Raw genomic sequence first — 18,676 nt, forward strand, 5'->3', positions numbered from 1 at the left:
TTTTAACTTTTTATTCTTCTTAAAAATTTCATCAAATGGTGTGTTTAAATGAAACTACCTGTAGTTGTAGTTGGAGCTTATGGACTAGAGCTGGAGTTGAAGTTTATTTTTAAAGCTGATGGCTGAAGCTTATTATTTTTTATAAGTGTTTGATAAACTAGTTGGAGCTTATTTTTCAATTCATAAGCTCTACTTTTTTTTCATAAACTACTAGAAGTAGCTTATTTTTTAAAAGCTTATAATTTTCATAAGCTCTATTTTTTTATCTACCAAACAAAACTTATGACTTAAAACTTATTAAAATTATAAGTTCACACAAGCTCAGCTTTAACAAAATGTGCCCAAACACACCAATGTAAAGCAAGTTTACCCATCAGGAGTTTTACAGTGTTCATACATGAACAAACCAGGGCCACAAAATCTTTAAAGTTGAAGATCAACAAACCGTAGAAATTGAAGCCAACACCACCATGTTTGTCCTACACAAAATGGCTTCAGTATCTCACCCTCTTTTCACTTCATCTCTCCGATTACCTACAAACCCGTCTTTGTTATTCAATCCTATCCCTAAACAGTTATACCACGCAAAGTTTCAATCTTTTTATCTTATCAACAAACCCCATCACCGTTTCTCATCGTCTCCGGCCGCCGTTGCCACCGACCCAGGTACTGCCGTTTCCGCCGCGATTGACAATAATGCTTCCGATGAGATTCCGGTGGGGAAAGTTGTGCTTCCTACAAATGAATCGTCCCAAACACTCCTCAGAATCCGGCATACTGTAATTTTACAATCACTTTGTTTCTATTTGTTATTTTGATATCAGAGATGCATTTTGACTTTTGCATGTTTGACTCAGTGATGAAATCGATGAATTGATACGAGCTTTGTTAGTGTTAAAATGAAATTATGGTTATAGAATTAGACATTGTTTAAGAATGATTAGCAATTGAATAATTTTGGTTTTAATTGGTGATAAATTTGCATTATGCCCATGTTGAAATACTTGGAGTCTGACTTACAAAAGTCAAACACTCAAAAGATTAGAAAATAGGGACTAAAGAGTTGAGTAAGGGTGCGTTTGATAAAACTGAATGATTTAGCGTTGAATGGTTCCTAATCCGAATGTTTCAAGTTTTCTGAATGAAGATTGTGATTCGGAATACTAAAGTGTTTGTATCTATTTGTGTTATATATTTATATATTTAATATTTATTATTTATTATACTAATACGAAATCGATGGTTATTTGGGTTGAGCGATTTACTATTATTGGATATACAGTGTGCTCATGTGATGGCTATGGCAGTTCAAAAAGTATTCCCGGATGCTAAAGTGACGATTGGTCCATGGATTGAACATGGATTTTACTACGATTTTGATGTAGAGCCTTTAACGGATAAGGACCTTAAGAAGATTAAAAAGGAGATGGTAAGTTGTTCAAAGTTTTAAACTTTATAATGTTATAATGCCGTTTTTTGTTGTAAAATCCGGAAGTTATTAATAGGTTGTAGTTTTGGGGTACGTAATTCATTATCTAATCATATGTATGTAGGATCGTATTATTGGTCGAAACTTGCCTTTAGTTAGAGAAGAAGTGACACGAGATGAAGCTCAAAAAAGAATAACCGCCATTAACGAACCTTACAAATTGGAGCTATTAGATAGTATTAAGCAAGAGCCTATCACCATATATCATATCGGTAATACTCAGTTTACCTTATTCGACATTCGAAAGTTTGACACGTCTGTTTCGGGTGGTCGATCTTATAACTGTTGTACTTGACTATTTTAGGTAACGAGTGGTGGGATCTCTGTGCGGGTCCTCATGTTGAAACTACCGGAAATATTAATAGGAAAGCGGTGCAACTTGAATCGGTTGCGGGTGCGTATTGGAGAGGAGATGTAACTAAACCGATGCTTCAAAGAATTTATGGAACCGCATGGGAGAGCGAAGAACAACTGAAAGCGTATTTACACTTTAAAGAAGAGGCTAAACGTCGTGATCACAGGCGCCTTGGCCAAGATCTTGATCTTTTTTCTATACAGGTAGTTAATGTTAATGCTACACACAAAATGCGGTTAATTTGAGTGTTTACTGATCACGAATGGGGAAAATGAGTGGGTCGGGCAATTGGGGTAACGGGTCAAAAGTGAGTTCAACCAAGCAGTTAAATCTGAGTATAAAAAGTAATAAAATCTGATCCCTTTCCATACAAATGGGTCAGAGTTAGGTCAAAATTTTATCACTTTAGCTAATTTTCAACATTTGACCCGTTTCCATACAAATGGGTTGAGATGTATACGTTCAAATCTACAGGATGATGCCGGTGGTGGGCTAGTGTTCTGGCATCCTAAAGGTGCTGTAGTAAGGCATATAATTGAAGATTTGTGGAAAAAGATTCACACGCAACGCGGTTACGATCTATTGTATACTCCACATGTCGCAAAAGCGGATCTTTGGAGTATAAGTGGTCATTTGGACTTTTACAAGGAGAATATGTATGACCAAATGAAGATCGAGGATGAACTTTATCAGCTTCGTCCCATGAACTGTCCTTATCACATTTTAATTTACAAACGAAAGCCTCACTCTTATCGGGATTTTCCTATCCGGGTTGCGGAGTTAGGAACGGTTTATAGATACGAATTATCGGGTAGTTTGCACGGGCTTTTCCGTGTTAGAGGCTTCACGCAGGTAAATCTTTTATCTGCTATATAGCATGTATATTCAGGGTGTGCTTTGAAAGTGATTATGCTTATATGTGTATAATCTCTCAGCCATCACTAGATAGCCCCGTGGTTGAGGCCCTGAGTTCTTTGTAAGAGGTCTCAGGTTCGAATCCCGTCTGGGACGAATATTTAGTGATGGCCAGGGAAGGGTTGGAAACATCCAGAGAGGTATCCTAATGGGTTGCGTATATCAGAGTATGGGGTCGGATTAAACGCCCTCCCGGGTAGTCCGAACAGGGAAAAGCTTCTACCTTTATGTGATATTAAAGACAACTTTATTTAGTAAAAATGAGAGATTATAGATAATTTGATCCAGGTCTCTTGAATTGTGTTAAAAGGGATATGCTTTATGTCATGATGTTGTAGTTTACATGATTTATGAATATTGTGTGTTTATATTGTTGATTCATAGGATGATGCACATATTTTTTGCTTAGAGGATCAAATTAAAGATGAAATTAAGGGTGTGTTGGATCTTACCGAGCAAATGTTGCACCAATTTGGATTCGACAAGTATGAAGTCAACCTTTCGACTAAGCCTGAGAAAGCGGTAGGTGACGATGATATATGGGTCAAAGCAACGGGTGCACTAAAGGATGCCTTGAACGATAAAGGATGGGCTTATGAAGTTGATGAAGGTGGTGGTGCCTTTTATGGCCCGAAGATCGATTTAAAGATTGAAGACGCCCTTGGTAGGAAGTGGCAATGCTCCACTATCCAGGTATGTCGATAAAAAAATTCGGGTTGATTTGGGTTATGCTTAATTTATAATAGTTTAAATGCTAATGTTAAAAGATCTAAGGTCTGTGTAAACGGGTCAAAACGGGTTGGAAGTCATTGAAAGTGTATTCATACGCATAAACCTTTTGAATCACGTTATTATAAGAAGTTGAATTCTTATTATATATCGGTGATGATCACTACACCACCAAAATTTTCCATACACCACTAAGTATGCATTATAATGGTGTACTGTACAACCCTTTTAAAGCAGTTTTAGTGGTGTATGGATAGATTTTGGTGGTGATATTTTTATAATGATATACGGTAGTTTTTATCATATTTACTGCCCTTTTAAAATCCAAATAAATGGATATAGAAGTCTTTACGAATAAGACTAACATGAACCAACTTGTTTTGACCTGAACCTGTTTCAGTTCATTGCCAAATCTGCCTTGTCAAATTTGGTTTTAACCGAAAAATGTTGTTTGTTTGTGTAGGTTGACTTCAACTTACCACAACGTTTTGACATCACGTATATCGATTCAAATTCGGAGAGGAAGAGGCCGATTATGATTCACCGAGCAGTTCTCGGATCTTTAGAGCGGTTTTTCGGAGTACTTATAGAGCATTACGCTGGAGATTTTCCTCTATGGCTCTCTCCAATTCAAGCTCGAATTTTACCTGTAACTGACACACAGGTAAAAACATCTGTTTTAAACTATTCGTTAAATGTCTATAATACGCTCATGATTGTAACAATGAGATAATTAATACTCTTGTGTAGCTTGAATACTGCAATGATCTTACTGAGAAGATGAAAGCTAGCGGTATACGAGCCGAGCTGTGCACCGGTGAACGTCTGCCGAAACTTATTAGAAATGCAGAGAAACAAAAGATACCGTTGATGGCTGTTGTGGGACCCAAGGAGGTCGAAACACAGAGTGTTACAGTTAGATCCAGGTTCGGCGGGGAACTGGGAACCATGAACGTTGATGATTTTATCGGGAAGATCAAAGATGCTGTTGACAACCGAACGTTTGTTTGACGAATTGTATACAAAGATTGAAGTTCGTTGGTTCAGTTGTAATTTTTGGTAGTAATACACAAGGTACAGTTAATACACACAACTCAGTAACACAATTATTGCTCAAGTCACATTTTTACAAGATTTTATTACTCGTAGTTTATTTAGTCGTGTTGTAACCCGCGCTTAATCTTCGATTTTACAGTAAGCGTGCGAATTTAATTTTAATTAAGTATTATTGTGCTAACATTATTGTTTATGGTTATATTTATTAAGCTATGTTGACTTTTGAAGACAAAAAGACCAATAATACCAACTATTCGTGGTGCATTACCATATTTTCTCGATTAGTGTTTCAATTTTGTTTACATATATTTGTGGGTGATGATATGTACATAACTCATTTTTGTTATTTACACAACTATCATGTTTTACAGTGTTGTACAGTATAACACTGTAAAGCAAGATGGTTGTGTACATAACAAAAATGAGTTGTGTACATATCACTCCCCTATATTTGTTGGTTTGTATACCAATTAGCAACAATCATTATCATACAACCTATGAGAATCTACGTACGATGACATGTGACCCACGTGTAAGGCACCATTCAAATATTCTTTTTTACTCGTACTTATATAGTGATCATCACAAATATTGCTTGAGCCTAAAGGAAACGACTTGATCAAATTTAAATACATGAAGATTATTATGAAAAATGATTCAAATAACTTTGTGTATGGTGTGTATAGTATGGGATAAAAGTATAAAGTCTCAAGTTGTTTACTTTTGTTCTTTTTACATGTATTATGGGATATATTAAGTGCTAAAAGAATGGACCACTTTGACCAATGTACTTGGGCACTTAGCCATTCTACTTTCCTAACCTTTTTGTCTTTTGAGCCAATAAACTTCATTATTGAGGGTTAACAAACACTCATCATGTGTAGCTATGGGTTAGCCGTAATCATCAATCATATATCGAAACATTTTTCATCTCTTTAAATGGAAAGTGTCGCGTTGTTAAGATGCCAACCTCATGGTTATTGATAAAACTTGACAAATAAAGCTTCCGATTTATACCTAGTTTATTAGTCCTTGTAGTATTAAATCGACATAAAAACATTTTTTCGTTCGTCATTCTTAGTAACACAACCAGGAGACCTCAAAGGTGTTGGTTTATTTTGGCTAGTAGAAGATATGTTTATCCCACATTGGTGGGAGGAAGATGTGAGGGGTGAGTGACTTGGTTATATAAGAGGGGCTAAGTCTTCATTCCAAATCGCACCAATCAATACACTCTAAGTATTTGATTATTTCTTTCTTTCTTACCCTTGTTTGAGAGTTGTATTAGTTAAATATTTTGGAGAGTGTAGTTGGCTTAAGAGAGTCGTCTATATCATTGTAACAATTTGTGATATAGTGTATTTCTCTCTTTGGGGGCCGGTGGTTTTTCTCCTGTTTTGGAGTTTCCACGTTAAATCTTGTGTTGTGTATTGTTCTTATTTCTTTACTATTATTGTTGGGCTGGGTGGTGGGAATTAGTGAGGCCGTAATTTCCCAACAACTGGTATCAGAGCGTCAGGTTTGACGAGGGTCTCGGTTATAGGAGTCGGAGTATGCTCTGTGGTTGCCACGGAAGTGGATCGTCCACATCAGAAACGAGTTCTATTGATCGTATAGGGTATCTGGTTAGACAATATTTTTTCTGATTCGTAGTAATAGTTGGATTTGTTAGTGGCCTAGTTGTGGATTTCCGATTTAAAGGGTCCTGGCTACCTGCTACATCTTTTGGCTATTCGAAACGTGAGCAAAATCAGAGAAAGTGTTGTCTATAGGATACGGATACGATGTCGAAATTCAGTCCAATGAGGTTTGATGTAGAGAAATTTGATGGGATGATCAATTTTGGCTTATGGCAGGTTCAAGTCAAGGATGTGTTGATTCAGTCCGGTTTACACAAGGCTTTGAAGGGTAAACCCACCCTTGTTCCTGGCAGTGATTCTAGCAGTAAGTTCGATGAAGAAGAATGGGATGATATGGATTTGAGGGCAGCAAGTGCGATTCGTTTGTGTCTTGCAAAGAACGTGCTTGCAAATGTGCACGGGTTATCAACGGCAAAGGAGCTTTGGGTTAAACTAGAGCAGTTGTTGTAGCGACCCCGACAAATCGTCAAATGACGGCGTCATCTACGTATGGTCCCATTACATGGTCGTAAGTCTTTATAACAAAGTTTGACCGAAAAGTATGTCGCATTCATTTCATAAATAAGGGTGTTTCAAAGTTTACAAAAGTAGTTTCCATAACAAGTACATAACAATGTTTAAAGTTTGTATGAAACACGTGCGACACGATTAAAAGTAGTCAAAAAGACGCTCCACGTATGCAAGTATACTCGACATCCAATGCAAGTATCAAAAAGTATGAGCGGAAGCATATATCACCTAAGTTCAAGGACCTGAGAAAAACATAGAGAATCTGTCAACGAAAACGTTGGTGAAATCATAGGTTTAAATAAGTAATTGAGTAATAGTAAGTTGAACCACAAGATTTGCAACATCGATAAAGCCATAGTACATTCTAAAAGTTAATATTCACGAGCACTCAATTATCAAAGCTTAACATTCCGTCCGTTGAACCCCGTAATAATAGTGTTAGAACATACACTGTTTCCCGAAAATATATTTCACCCGTAGACGGTAGCGAACCGTCCGAAGTGAGGGTTTGTCAAACCCATATGGCCATATAACATAAGTTCTCGCTTACACCATCTGATGTAACTAATGATAATCGAATTGAGGATTTGTGTTCAAACTCGTATGTAGAATGTTTGTTTTCCCTGTACTTGTGTTCACGTAGTTTAAAAGAACGTTTATGTTTTCTCATCCCAAAAGTAAGTTCAAAAAGAGTAAAAGTGGGACTATGATCTCACCTTGTATGCACGAACAAAAAGTACTTCGACAAGTAACGTGTGCAAAGAACAATGCTAGTCTTGACCTAAACAATTAGGTTGTATCAATATCGATAGTCACGAAAGGTCAAAGATGTTCAATTAGTCCTATGGCTCGTTACGACTCGATTAATATATCATGTGAATCAATTTGTCAAGTTTCATGCACGATACAAGTAGTTAAGCATGTTAGAACGATTGTATAATCGTTTGGTTAAGTTTGACTAAAAGTCAAACTTGGTCAAAGTCAAAGTCAATGGGGTCGGGTCGGGTGTCCGACAATTTTCTCATGATGAGAAGTCATATACGAGCATAATAGTCAAGTTTCATGTTAATCAGAGTTACGGTTAAGCGGGAAACATTTTGGGAGCGTTTAAAGACAAGAAAGTTGGCCTGGGCCATTTGCGCGGTGCGCAATGGGTTGCGCGGCGCGCACCCATGTGCAATACCAGGTCAGAACTCGACCAAGGGAACCATTTATTTGGTTTTTCTGATTTGCGCGGTGCGCAGGTGAACGCGCGGCGCGCATAACCTGGGGAATTGCTGATTGCAGAAAATAACTTAAGTAACGAACCAAAACTCATTTTATCATATTTCATGCACCGAAAACACTTAAAACGCATATCATATATCATGAGAAAGGTAATTTGACAAGGAGAATAACTAAACGCATTTACTCAATCAAAACCAAACAACTTATATCAAAATCACCATTAATGCTCATCATTTATTACTCCAAGTTCATAAATGCCATATTATGATTCGGTAAATTAATGCACATGTGTAATAAACCGTTTTGAAGATAATCAAGCATACAACACAACTAGACACTAACAATTAACATTGATAAGCATTTAATGCATCAAATATTCAATTTACTTTTATCAAACCCTAACCCAAAATCATAAAATCAACAATCTTGCTTATGAAACTAATCCATGTCAACCTACATACCAATTTGAAGCTAGTGATGTTAGGAACACAATTAAAACATGAACTTTCATCATCAACCAACATATGTACACCTAAAACTCAAGATTAAACAAGCATTCTTTCAATATGAGCTAGTTACGCCAAAATAGCAAGAACAAGTATACAAAACACATAATCATACTAGACTTGAGCCATAGACACTAATTAACAACCTTTTTAACTCAAAAACTCAAGAACACATAAAATTAGTGATTTTAGAAAGTTACCCAAATTTGATGAAGCCGGTATGGAATCGAAGAGGAGATCACGAGGAGTTCAAATATGTAATTTGTTTGGCCCGAAGCTTGATCGATTGAATATGGATGATGAATTGCTTTTTGATGAATTAGAGAAAAATATGAAAGTGTTGAAAGAAAAGAAAAAAAGAAAATGAGGAAAGAGGTGGAAGATGGTTGACTAGTCAAGTGCTAGTCACCATTTTGGCATGTTGGCAAAACAAGTCCCTCTACTTCCAATCGGGTGCGTTAAATTACCTAAACAAGATAATTTAAAACGCGTATTAACGGGAGATGTTATAAACATATAACGGAGTTTAAAATAGGTAAACGGAAAAGTTGACGGAAAAAGGCGGAATGTTACATTACCTACACCTTAAAAGAAATTTCGTCCCGAAATTTAGGTAGGCGTAGTGGTCGTTGTTTCTTCCTCGGAATCTGACGTTTCCGGAACCGGGAATAGATGAGGGTGTTTCTTTCGCATTTGATCTTCTCTTTCCCACATAAACTCGGGTCCCCTTTTGGCGTTCCAACGGACCTTAACAATCGGGATCCGGCTTTGTTTCAATTCCTTCTCGACGTAGTCCACAATTTCAACCGGTTCCTCCACAAAATGGAGTTTGTCATTAATAGTAAGTTCCTCGAGAGGGACGACGATATCGGGCTCGGCAAGACATTTCTTCAAGTTAGATACATGAAAAGTAGGATGGACGGAGCTTAGTTGAGGCGGAAGGTCCAAACGATACGCAACGGTTCCAACACGCTCTAAGATTTCGAAAGGACCAACATACCGTGGATTTAGTTTCCCACGTTTCCCAAAACGGATGACACCTTTCCAAGGCGCGACTTTTAACATGACGCGGTCACCGACTTGAAATTCGAGGTCTTTGCGTCTTTTGTCGGTATAGCATTTTTGACGACTCCGGGCCGTCCGAAGCTTATCTCGGATTTGAAGAATCTTCTCGGTTGTTTCGTGAATGAGTTCGGGCCCGGAAATTTGCACGTCACCCACTTCGGCCCAACAAAGAGGAGAGCGACATTTTCGGCCATATAACGCTTCAAAAGGTGCGGCCTGGATACTCGCATGATAACTATTGTTGTAAGAGAATTCGGCGAGAGGTAAGTGCTTGTCCCAAGCTTTTCCGAAATCAACAACACAAGCTCGTAGCATGTCCTCCAAGGTTTGTATCGTACGTTCACTTTGCCCATCGGTTTGAGGATGATATGCGGTGCTCATATCTAAACGCGTTCCCAACACTTCTTGTAAAGTACGCCAAAATCTAGAAACGAAACAGCCATCTCGGTCGGAGATTATCGATATAGGTACACCGTGTCGGGCTACAATCTCTTTAATGTAAAGTCGTGCAAGTTTCTCCATTTTGTCGGTTTCTTTCATGGCGAGAAAGTGCGCGGATTTAGTGAGGCGGTCAACAATGACCCAAATAGTATCATAACCGCCCGACGTTTTCGGTAGTTTGGTGATAAAATCCATCGTGATCCTTTCCCACTTCCATTGTGGGATCTCGGGTTGTTGAAGTAACCCGGACGGTCTTTGGTGTTCGGCTTTGACTTTAGCGCAAGTCAAACATTTGGCGACGTATCTAGCAACTTCCTTTTTGATGTTCGGCCACCAATATTGTTCCTTAAGGTCATGGTACATCTTATTGGCGCTGGGATGAATCGAGTATCGTGATTTGTGGGCTTCGTCTAGGATGAGGTTTCGTAAATCGCCATATCTAGGCACCCAAATTTTTCCGGCGTAATATCGAAGTCCGGTCTCCTTAACTTCGAATCGGGAGACGAGAATGTTTAAAAGTTCGCGTGCGATGTTGTTGTCCTTAAGAGCTTCATCTTGGGCTACCCGAATTTGGCTATTAAGGTTGGTGTGGATGGTGATGTTTAATGCTCGGACGCGAAGAGGCACCGCTCTTTCCTTTCGACTTAAGGCATCGGCCACTACATTAGCCTTTCCGGGGTGGTAACAAAGTTCACAATTGTAATCGTTCAAGGTCTCAATCCACCTTCGTTGTCTCATGTTTAGTTGCTTTTGATCGAAGATATGTTGGAGACTTTTGTGATTGGTAAAAATAGTACTCTTGGTACCAAGAAGATGATGTCTCCATAGCTTAAGTGCAAAGATGACGGCACCGAGTTCAAGATCATGTGTCGTGTAGTTTCGTTCGTGAACCTTGAGTTGTCGAGAGGCATAAGAAATGACTTTCTTTCGTTGCATTAGTACACACCCATAACCGTTTTTCGAGGCATCACAATATACAACAAAATCATCATTGCCTTCGGGAAGTGACAAGATAGTAGCGGTGGTTAGTTTAGTTTTCAAGATTTGGAAAGCGGTTTCTTGTTCGGATGTCCAAACGAATTTTCGTTCCTTGTGAGTTAACGTGGTTAAAGGACGAGCGATTAGGGAGAAATCCTTGATGAATTTACGATAGTATCCGGCGAGACCCAAGAATTGACGAATTTGAGTAGGAGTAGTAGGAGTCTCCCATTTACTAATGGCTTCGATTTTTGCGGGATCGACTTTAATGCCTTGATCACTTACAACGTGACCGAGGAATTGAACTTCCTTCAACCAAAATTCACACTTGGAGAACTTGGCATAGAGTTGTTCTTTCCTCAAGAGTTCAAGCACGAGTCGGAGATGTTCTTTGTGTTCCTCTTCGCTTTTAGAATAGACCAAAATATCGTCAATGAACACGATAACGAATTTGTCGAGGTAAGGTTTGCAAACGCGGTTCATGAGATCCATGAACACCGCCGGTGCGTTAGTGAGACCGAAAGGCATGACAAGGAATTCATAACTACCATAACGAGTCCGGAAAGCGGTTTTGGAGACATCTTCCCCTTTAACCCTTAGTTGATGATAACCCGAACGGAGATCGATTTTTGAGTATACACGAGAACCTTGTAGTTGATCAAAGAGGTCATCAATGCGAGGAAGAGGATATCGGTTCTTAACCGTCAATTTGTTTAGTTCACGATAATCAATGCACATTCGTAGGGATCCGTCTTTCTTCTTGACGAACAAAATCGGAGCGCCCCATGGTGAATGGCTAGGTTGAATGAAACCACGGTCAAGTAACTCTTGGATTTGACTTTGTAATTCTTGTAATTCGGATGGAGCGAGTCTATACGGTGCACGCGCTACGGGTGCAGCTCCTGGAATAAGATCGATTTGAAATTCAACCGGTCGATGAGGTGGAAGACCCGGTAATTCGTCGGGAAATACATCGGAAAAGTCACTAACAATTGGCACATCTTCGATGCGCTTTTCGTCGGCCTCGACTTTCTTAACGTGAGCAAGAATCGCGAAACAACCCTTGCGAAGTAGCTTTCGAACTTTAAGGCACGAAACGAGATTGAGTCCGGTGCAATTTTTGTCGCCATAGACAATCAATGGTTCACCATTCTCGATAGGAATTCGGATTGCGTGAAGATCGCAAAGAATGTGAGATTTATTTTTGACCATCCAATTCATACCGATTATTACATCAAAACTCCCTAGTTCCATGGGTATCAAGTCAATTTCAAATTCATTACCCAAAATGTTTAAAGTACACCCCCGGTAATATGTGTCGGCACTTAAGAGTTTTCCGTCGGCCACTTCGATGGAATAAGTAGTATCTAAGGGGTGTGGTGGAGTGCAAAGAGTAGGAGCCAAAGTCTTAGACACAAAACATTTATCGGCACCCGAATCGAATAAGCAAGTAACATAAGTGTTGTTGAGAAGAAACGTACCCGTGACTAGTTCATTGTCATCTCGGGCTTCCTCGGTGTTGATGTTAAAGGCTCGGCCTCGGTTGTTGGGGTTGGCTTTCTTTTTCGGGCATTCGTTCTTATAATGGCCCGTTTGGCCACATTCGTAACAAGTGACCGTTTTTGGAGGATTGGGCCCCTTTCGAGCAACGGGGGCGGCGCTTGTGCAATTGTTGGCCCTATGACCAACACCTTGGCAACGGTGACAAACTAGCTTGTTACATTCGCCGTGATGATGCTTGTGGCATTTGTTGCAAAAAGGTAAGTTTCCGACATAACCCTTCTTGCCGTCGTTGTTGAAAGGCTTTTTGGTGAAGGTGTTGTAGTAGTTGGTTGATGGAGTGGTTTCCCATTTCCTTTTGTTGCCACCCGACTTGTCCTCGGCCTTAGGAGCCGGCACTACGATTTCGTCAACCGTTTCAATTAGTTGGCGAGCCATGTTCATAGCGGCTTGATGAGTAGTGGGTTTTGATGACATCACCCCTTGTTTGATGCTTTTTGGAAGACCGAGCATGTAGAGCTCAATCCTTTGAGATTCGGGGTTAACAAGATTAGGACACATCAAGGATAGTTCGGCGAAGCGTTGATTATAAGCTTTAAGATCGTTTCCGACCGCTTTCAAAGCTCTTAGTTCTTCCTCAAGCTTTCGGGTTTCTTCGCGCGGAAAATATTCAACAATCACCTTTTCCCTTAGATCGGCCCAAGAGAGGGCATGAGCTTCATCGGTACCCACTGATTGAACATAGGTGTTCCACCATGTTAGAGCAATTCCGGAGAAAGTGTGGGTGGAGTATTTGACCTTGTCTTGATCCCGACAACCGCTTATGCTAAAGACGGCCTCGGTTTGTTCAAACCAACGAGTAAGCACAACCGGTCCCCCGGTTCCATCATAAGTGTGAGGTTTGCACCCCATGAAAGCTTTGTAGGAGCACCCTTCGCTAGAGTTACCGGCTCCTTGGTTGTTGTTGTTGTTATTATTGTTGTTGTTGGACGAGTGACCGGCCATGGCCGCATCCACGGCGGTGGCTATCATGCGTTGCAAAGCTTGTTCGGGAGTTTCGGGAGGGGCACGTCGACGAGCCATTGTTCCTTCAAAACACAAGAATACCGTTGGTTAGTATTCTAAATAATACTAACCGTGATATGGAATAAAGATAAAGAGAAAATTATCCTTGACTCGCCTTAAATTCTTTATGTCATAATGTCGGTATGTTCATATGAGTCACCGTAATATAAATTTCCGGGAATTATATTACCCTAATTCATATGTGCATTCGACATTACATCATATAGTCAAGGTGGCGTGTCAATTAAATTATATGACGCAAGATTTAGATAGAATAAGAGTAGATACGAGTAGAAGAGTTAGAGTATAAATGCACAATTTGTCAAGTAATTCCTATGTCAAGTCTATATGCCGGTTGTAGTCTAGACTCACCAATGTACCCTATGACTCGGGGTTGACACCAATGAACTCTAAATCCCTACAACCAAGGCTCTGATACCACTTGTAGCGACCCCGACAAATCGTCAAATGACGGCGTCATCTACGTATGGTCCCATTACATGGTCGTAAGTCTTTATAACAAAGTTTGACCGAAAAGTATGTCGCATTCATTTCATAAATAAGGGTGTTTCAAAGTTTACAAAAGTAGTTTCCATAACAAGTACATAACAATGTTTAAAGTTTGTATGAAACACGTGCGACACGATTAAAAGTAGTCAAAAAGACGCTCCACGTATGCAAGTATACTCGACATCCAATGCAAGTATCAAAAAGTATGAGCGGAAGCATATATCACCTAAGTTCAAGGACCTGAGAAAAACATAGAGAATCTGTCAACGAAAACGTTGGTGAAATCATAGGTTTAAATAAGTAATTGAGTAATAGTAATTTGAACCACAAGATTTGCAACATCGATAAAGCCATAGTACATTCTAAAAGTTAATATTCACGAGCACTCAATTATCAAAGCTTAACATTCCGTCCGTTGAACCCCGTAATAATAGTGTTAGAACATACACTGTTTTCCGAAAATATATTTCACCCGTAGACGGTAGCGAACCGTCCGAAGTGAGGGTTTGTCAAACCCATATGGCCATATAACATAAGTTCTCGCTTACACCATCTGATGTAACTAATGATAATCGAATTGAGGATTTGTGTTCAAACTCGTATGTAGAATGTTTGTTTTCCCTGTACTTGTGTTCACGTAGTTTAAAAGAACGTTTATGTTTTCTCATCCCAAAAGTAAGTTCAAAAAGAGTAAAAGTGGGACTATGATCTCACCTTGTATGCACGAACAAAAAGTACTTCGACAAGTAACGTGTGCAAAGAACAATGCTAGTCTTGACCTAAACAATTAGGTTGTATCAATATCGATAGTCACGAAAGGTCAAAGATGTTCAATTAGTCCTATGGCTCGTTACGACTCGATTAATATATCATGTGAATCAATTTGTCAAGTTTCATGCACGATACAAGTAGTTAAGCATGTTAGAACGATTGTATAATCGTTTGGTTAAGTTTGACTAAAAGTCAAACTTGGTCAAAGTCAAAGTCAACGGGGTCGGGTCGGGTGTCCGACAATTTTCTCATGATGAGAAGTCATATACGAGCATAATAGTCAAGTTTCATGTTAATCAGAGTTACGGTTAAGCGGGAAACATTTTGGGAGCGTTTAAAGACAAGAAAGTTGGCCTGGGCCATTTGCGCGGTGCGCAATGGGTTGCGCGGCGCGCACCCATGTGCAATACCAGGTCAGAACTCTACCAAGGGAACCATTTATTTGGTTTTTCTGATTTGCGCGGTGCGCAGGTGAACGCGCGGCGCGCATAACCTGGGGAATTGCTGATTGCAGAAAATAACTTAAGTAACGAACCAAAACTCATTTTATCATATTTCATGCACCGAAAACACTTAAAACGCATATCATATATCATGAGAAAGGTAATTTGACAAGGAGAATAACTAAACGCATTTACTCAATCAAAACCAAACAACTTATATCAAAATCACCATTAATGCTCATCATTTATTACTCCAAGTTCATAAATGCCATATTATGATTCGGTAAATTAATGCACATGTGTAATACGCCGTTTTGAAGATAATCAAGCATACAACACAACTAGACACTAACAATTAACATTGCTAAGCATTTAATGCATCAAATATTCAATTTACTTTTATCAAACCCTAACCCAAAATCATAAAATCAACAATCTTGCTTATGAAACTAATCCATGTCAACCTACATACCAATTTGAAGCTAGTGATGTTAGGAACACAATTAAAACATGAACTTTCATCATCAACCAACATATGTACACCTAAAACTCAAGATTAAACAAGCATTCTTTCAATATGAGCTAGTTACGCCAAAATAGCAAGAACAAGTATACAAAACACATAATCATACTAGACTTGAGCCATAGACACTAATTAACAACCTTTTTAACTCAAAAACTCAAGAACACATAAAATTAGTGATTTTAGAAAGTTACCCAAATTTGATGAAGCCGGTATGGAATCGAAGAGGAGATCACGAGGAGTTCAAATATGTAATTTGTTTGGCCCGAAGCTTGATCGATTGAATATGGATGATGAATTGCTTTTTGATGAATTAGAGAAAAATATGAAAGTGTTGAAAGAAAAGAAAAAAAGAAAATGAGGAAAGAGGTGGAAGATGGTTGACTAGTCAAGTGCTAGTCACCATTTTGGCATGTTGGCAAAACAAGTCCCTCTACTTCCAATCGGGTGCGTTAAATTACCTAAACAAGATAATTTAAAATGCGTATTAACGGGAGATGTTATAAACATATAACGGAGTTTAAAATAGGTAAACGGAAAAGTTGACGGAAAAAGGCAGAATGTTACAGTTGTACCAGGGCAAGGGCATCTCAAATCGGTTGTGTCTTAAAGAACAATTTCATACTCTGCGTATGGATGAGGGTTCAAAGATTTCAGATCATCTAAGTATTCTTAACGGTATTGTTTCAGAACTGGAGGCTATTGGAGTTAAAACGGATGATGAAGATAAAGCTTTGAGGTTGATATTATCTTTATCATCGTCTTATGAACACATGAAACCTATTTTGATGTATGGGAAGAAAACTCTGAAGTTTGAAGACGTTACTAGCAAGCTCCTATCCGAGGAGAAAAGACTGGAAGGTAACAGGGTCTCGTCATCAGGAGATACGATAGTGTTGTGTTCGGATAGGCAGAAGAGAAACTCTAGAAAGAATCTGACATGCTGAAAGTGCGGGAAGACTGGACATGTAAGGGTTAATTGTCCCGGTGGAGCTAATCCGGCAAATGGCTCCAAAGACGCTAACATTGTCTCCGTTGTTACGGAGAGTGACGAATTCCTCTGAAGTCACGTCATCCTCATGGTGTGTCCGCGCCACCGTGGAAAGGGATGTTCGTTAGCGGTTCCACAATTACACATGGGCATTGGTTTGGCGTTGATGCAGGTTGTGTGGTGGAAACTGATGTTGTAGCTGATGGGACTTTCGGGAAAGCCAAACAGGGAAGTTGCACCATAAAGTTTCAGCTGGTTGTTCAACAACATGTGCCGAGGTGAAATGCTTGGAATGTGATATTCTAAGTGCTATACTCTTAATGGTGGAGTATGATAATTCTTGTTAAGAGTTATGATTGTCTGTGATGACAATGATTGTCGGTTTAGACAATGTTCGATGAAGATGCAAGTTTTGTCTCTTGGGAGATAATGTCAACGGCATAAAGATGAGGATCTTGAAGTTGTCGTCGAGGAAGCGTCTACATCGGTTATCCTTGCAATGTGGAAGCATGGTTATCTTCTTCTATCCAAAAGGTGGAGATTTGTTGGTTTATTTTGGCCCCCTAGTAGAAGATATGTTTATCCCACATTGGTGGGAGGAAGATGTGAGAGGTGAGTGACTTGGTTATATAAGAGGGGCTAAGTCTTCATTCCAAATCGCACCAATCAATACACTCTAAGTATTTGATTATTTCTTTCTTTCTTACCCTTGTTTGAGAGTTGTATTAGTTAAATATTTTGGAGAGTGTAGTTGGCTTAAGAGAGTCGTCTATATCATTGTAACAATTTGTGATATAGTGTATTTCTCTCTTTGGGGGCCGGTGGTTTTTCTCCTGTTTTGGAGTTTCCACGTTAAATCTTGTGTTGTGTATTGTTCTTATTTCTTTACTATTATTGTTGGTCTGGGTGGTGGGAATTAGTGAGGCCGTAATTTCCCAACAAAAGGTACCATTACGAATCATTAGAACAAGCAGTTGGCGTAAAGCAACTTCTAATACAATGATTTCATAGAGCTTTAAAGAAAGGAGATTAAATCATAAATAAGCAAGCATCCATTAATTACCAACCTTATAAAAGTTAGACAAATTATATGTGATTACATAAAGAACTACTTGGCACATAAGGTACCATTCAAATTCCTATGAATGGAAATAAAAGATCAGTAATGGTATCTAGTCATGGGATGAAGAGCATCCTAAAATTGTTAGTGGAGGAAGCAATGATAATACTAATAGTCTCAAGTATAGATTTTTTTTTTTTTTTTTTTTTTTTTTTTAACAGCTGTTATGATCACTCAGGGAGACTTAACCACCAACGCGTTCATCTTCTACACAATTATACCCGTCACCCAACTGCGTATCCAGAAAGAAACCCGTACCAATCCTATACGGGGCATGGACGATAACCCCCCCCCCCCAACACACACACACGCGCGATGTGAGAAAGGTGTCATAGGTGAAATTTCATGGCACGGATGAAATTGTGGATTCATATAACGGGATTCGAACTCCTGACCTCCCCTAAAGAAGGCAGGTCACCAACCGCTGAACCATATCACAACTTCAGTTAAGTATAGTACAATCAAAAATATCTTGATCATAATCATGAAAGGTATTAAGTACAAGTGGTACTTGTTTGGCTCCTATTTGAACAAAATCCTTCCTTTGACTTGTTGACTAAGTTGTTGTTGACTCCTTATGGTGCCACTTTTATCACTAACTCTCTTTTCTTAAGATAATATTATTATTCTACTTATAAAGAGATAAGATCATGATGCATTGTCCCATTAAATGCTATCAAGACTCATGTCTCAAAATGAGTTATCTTTCCTCTAGTTACAAGATAAGTGTTTGACTATCTATTTGTAACAACAAACCATCAAAGTTTTAGAGAACAAAACCAATGTCCTTTACAAGTTGAAACTATAAAAGTTTAGAAAATTTCTAATAATCATCTAAATGT

General features: G+C 38.9%; 1 protein-coding gene across 1 annotated transcript; it reads left to right on the top strand.

The window, feature by feature from the left end:
• Nucleotides 1–457: 457 nt before the first annotated feature.
• On the top strand, nucleotides 458–4,726 carry LOC139871898 (threonine--tRNA ligase, chloroplastic/mitochondrial 2). Its single transcript, XM_071859651.1, has 8 exons — nucleotides 458–779; nucleotides 1,283–1,429; nucleotides 1,554–1,701; nucleotides 1,794–2,047; nucleotides 2,319–2,696; nucleotides 3,144–3,452; nucleotides 3,952–4,152; nucleotides 4,239–4,726. Exons 1-8 carry the CDS (start codon nucleotides 471–473, stop codon nucleotides 4,497–4,499), a joined length of 2,007 nt encoding a protein of 668 aa, XP_071715752.1. The 5' UTR covers nucleotides 458–470; the 3' UTR covers nucleotides 4,500–4,726.
• The last annotated feature ends 13,950 nt before the right edge of the window (nucleotides 4,727–18,676 follow it).

Source organism: Rutidosis leptorrhynchoides, chromosome 10, assembly GCF_046630445.1.
Source record: "Rutidosis leptorrhynchoides isolate AG116_Rl617_1_P2 chromosome 10, CSIRO_AGI_Rlap_v1, whole genome shotgun sequence".
Classification (NCBI taxonomy): Eukaryota; Viridiplantae; Streptophyta; class Magnoliopsida; order Asterales; family Asteraceae; genus Rutidosis; species Rutidosis leptorrhynchoides.

Excerpts from the sequence above, each read along its gene's own strand:
- LOC139871898 (XM_071859651.1), top strand. The coding sequence starts at position 471 with ATGTTTGTCCTACACAAAATGGCTTCAGTATCTCACCCTCTTTTCACT. Across the intron at positions 780-1,282 it reads TCCTCAGAATCCGGCATACT|TGTGCTCATGTGATGGCTAT; the intron begins GTAATTTTACAA and ends TTGGATATACAG. Across the intron at positions 1,702-1,793 it reads TATCACCATATATCATATCG|GTAACGAGTGGTGGGATCTC; the intron begins GTAATACTCAGT and ends TGACTATTTTAG.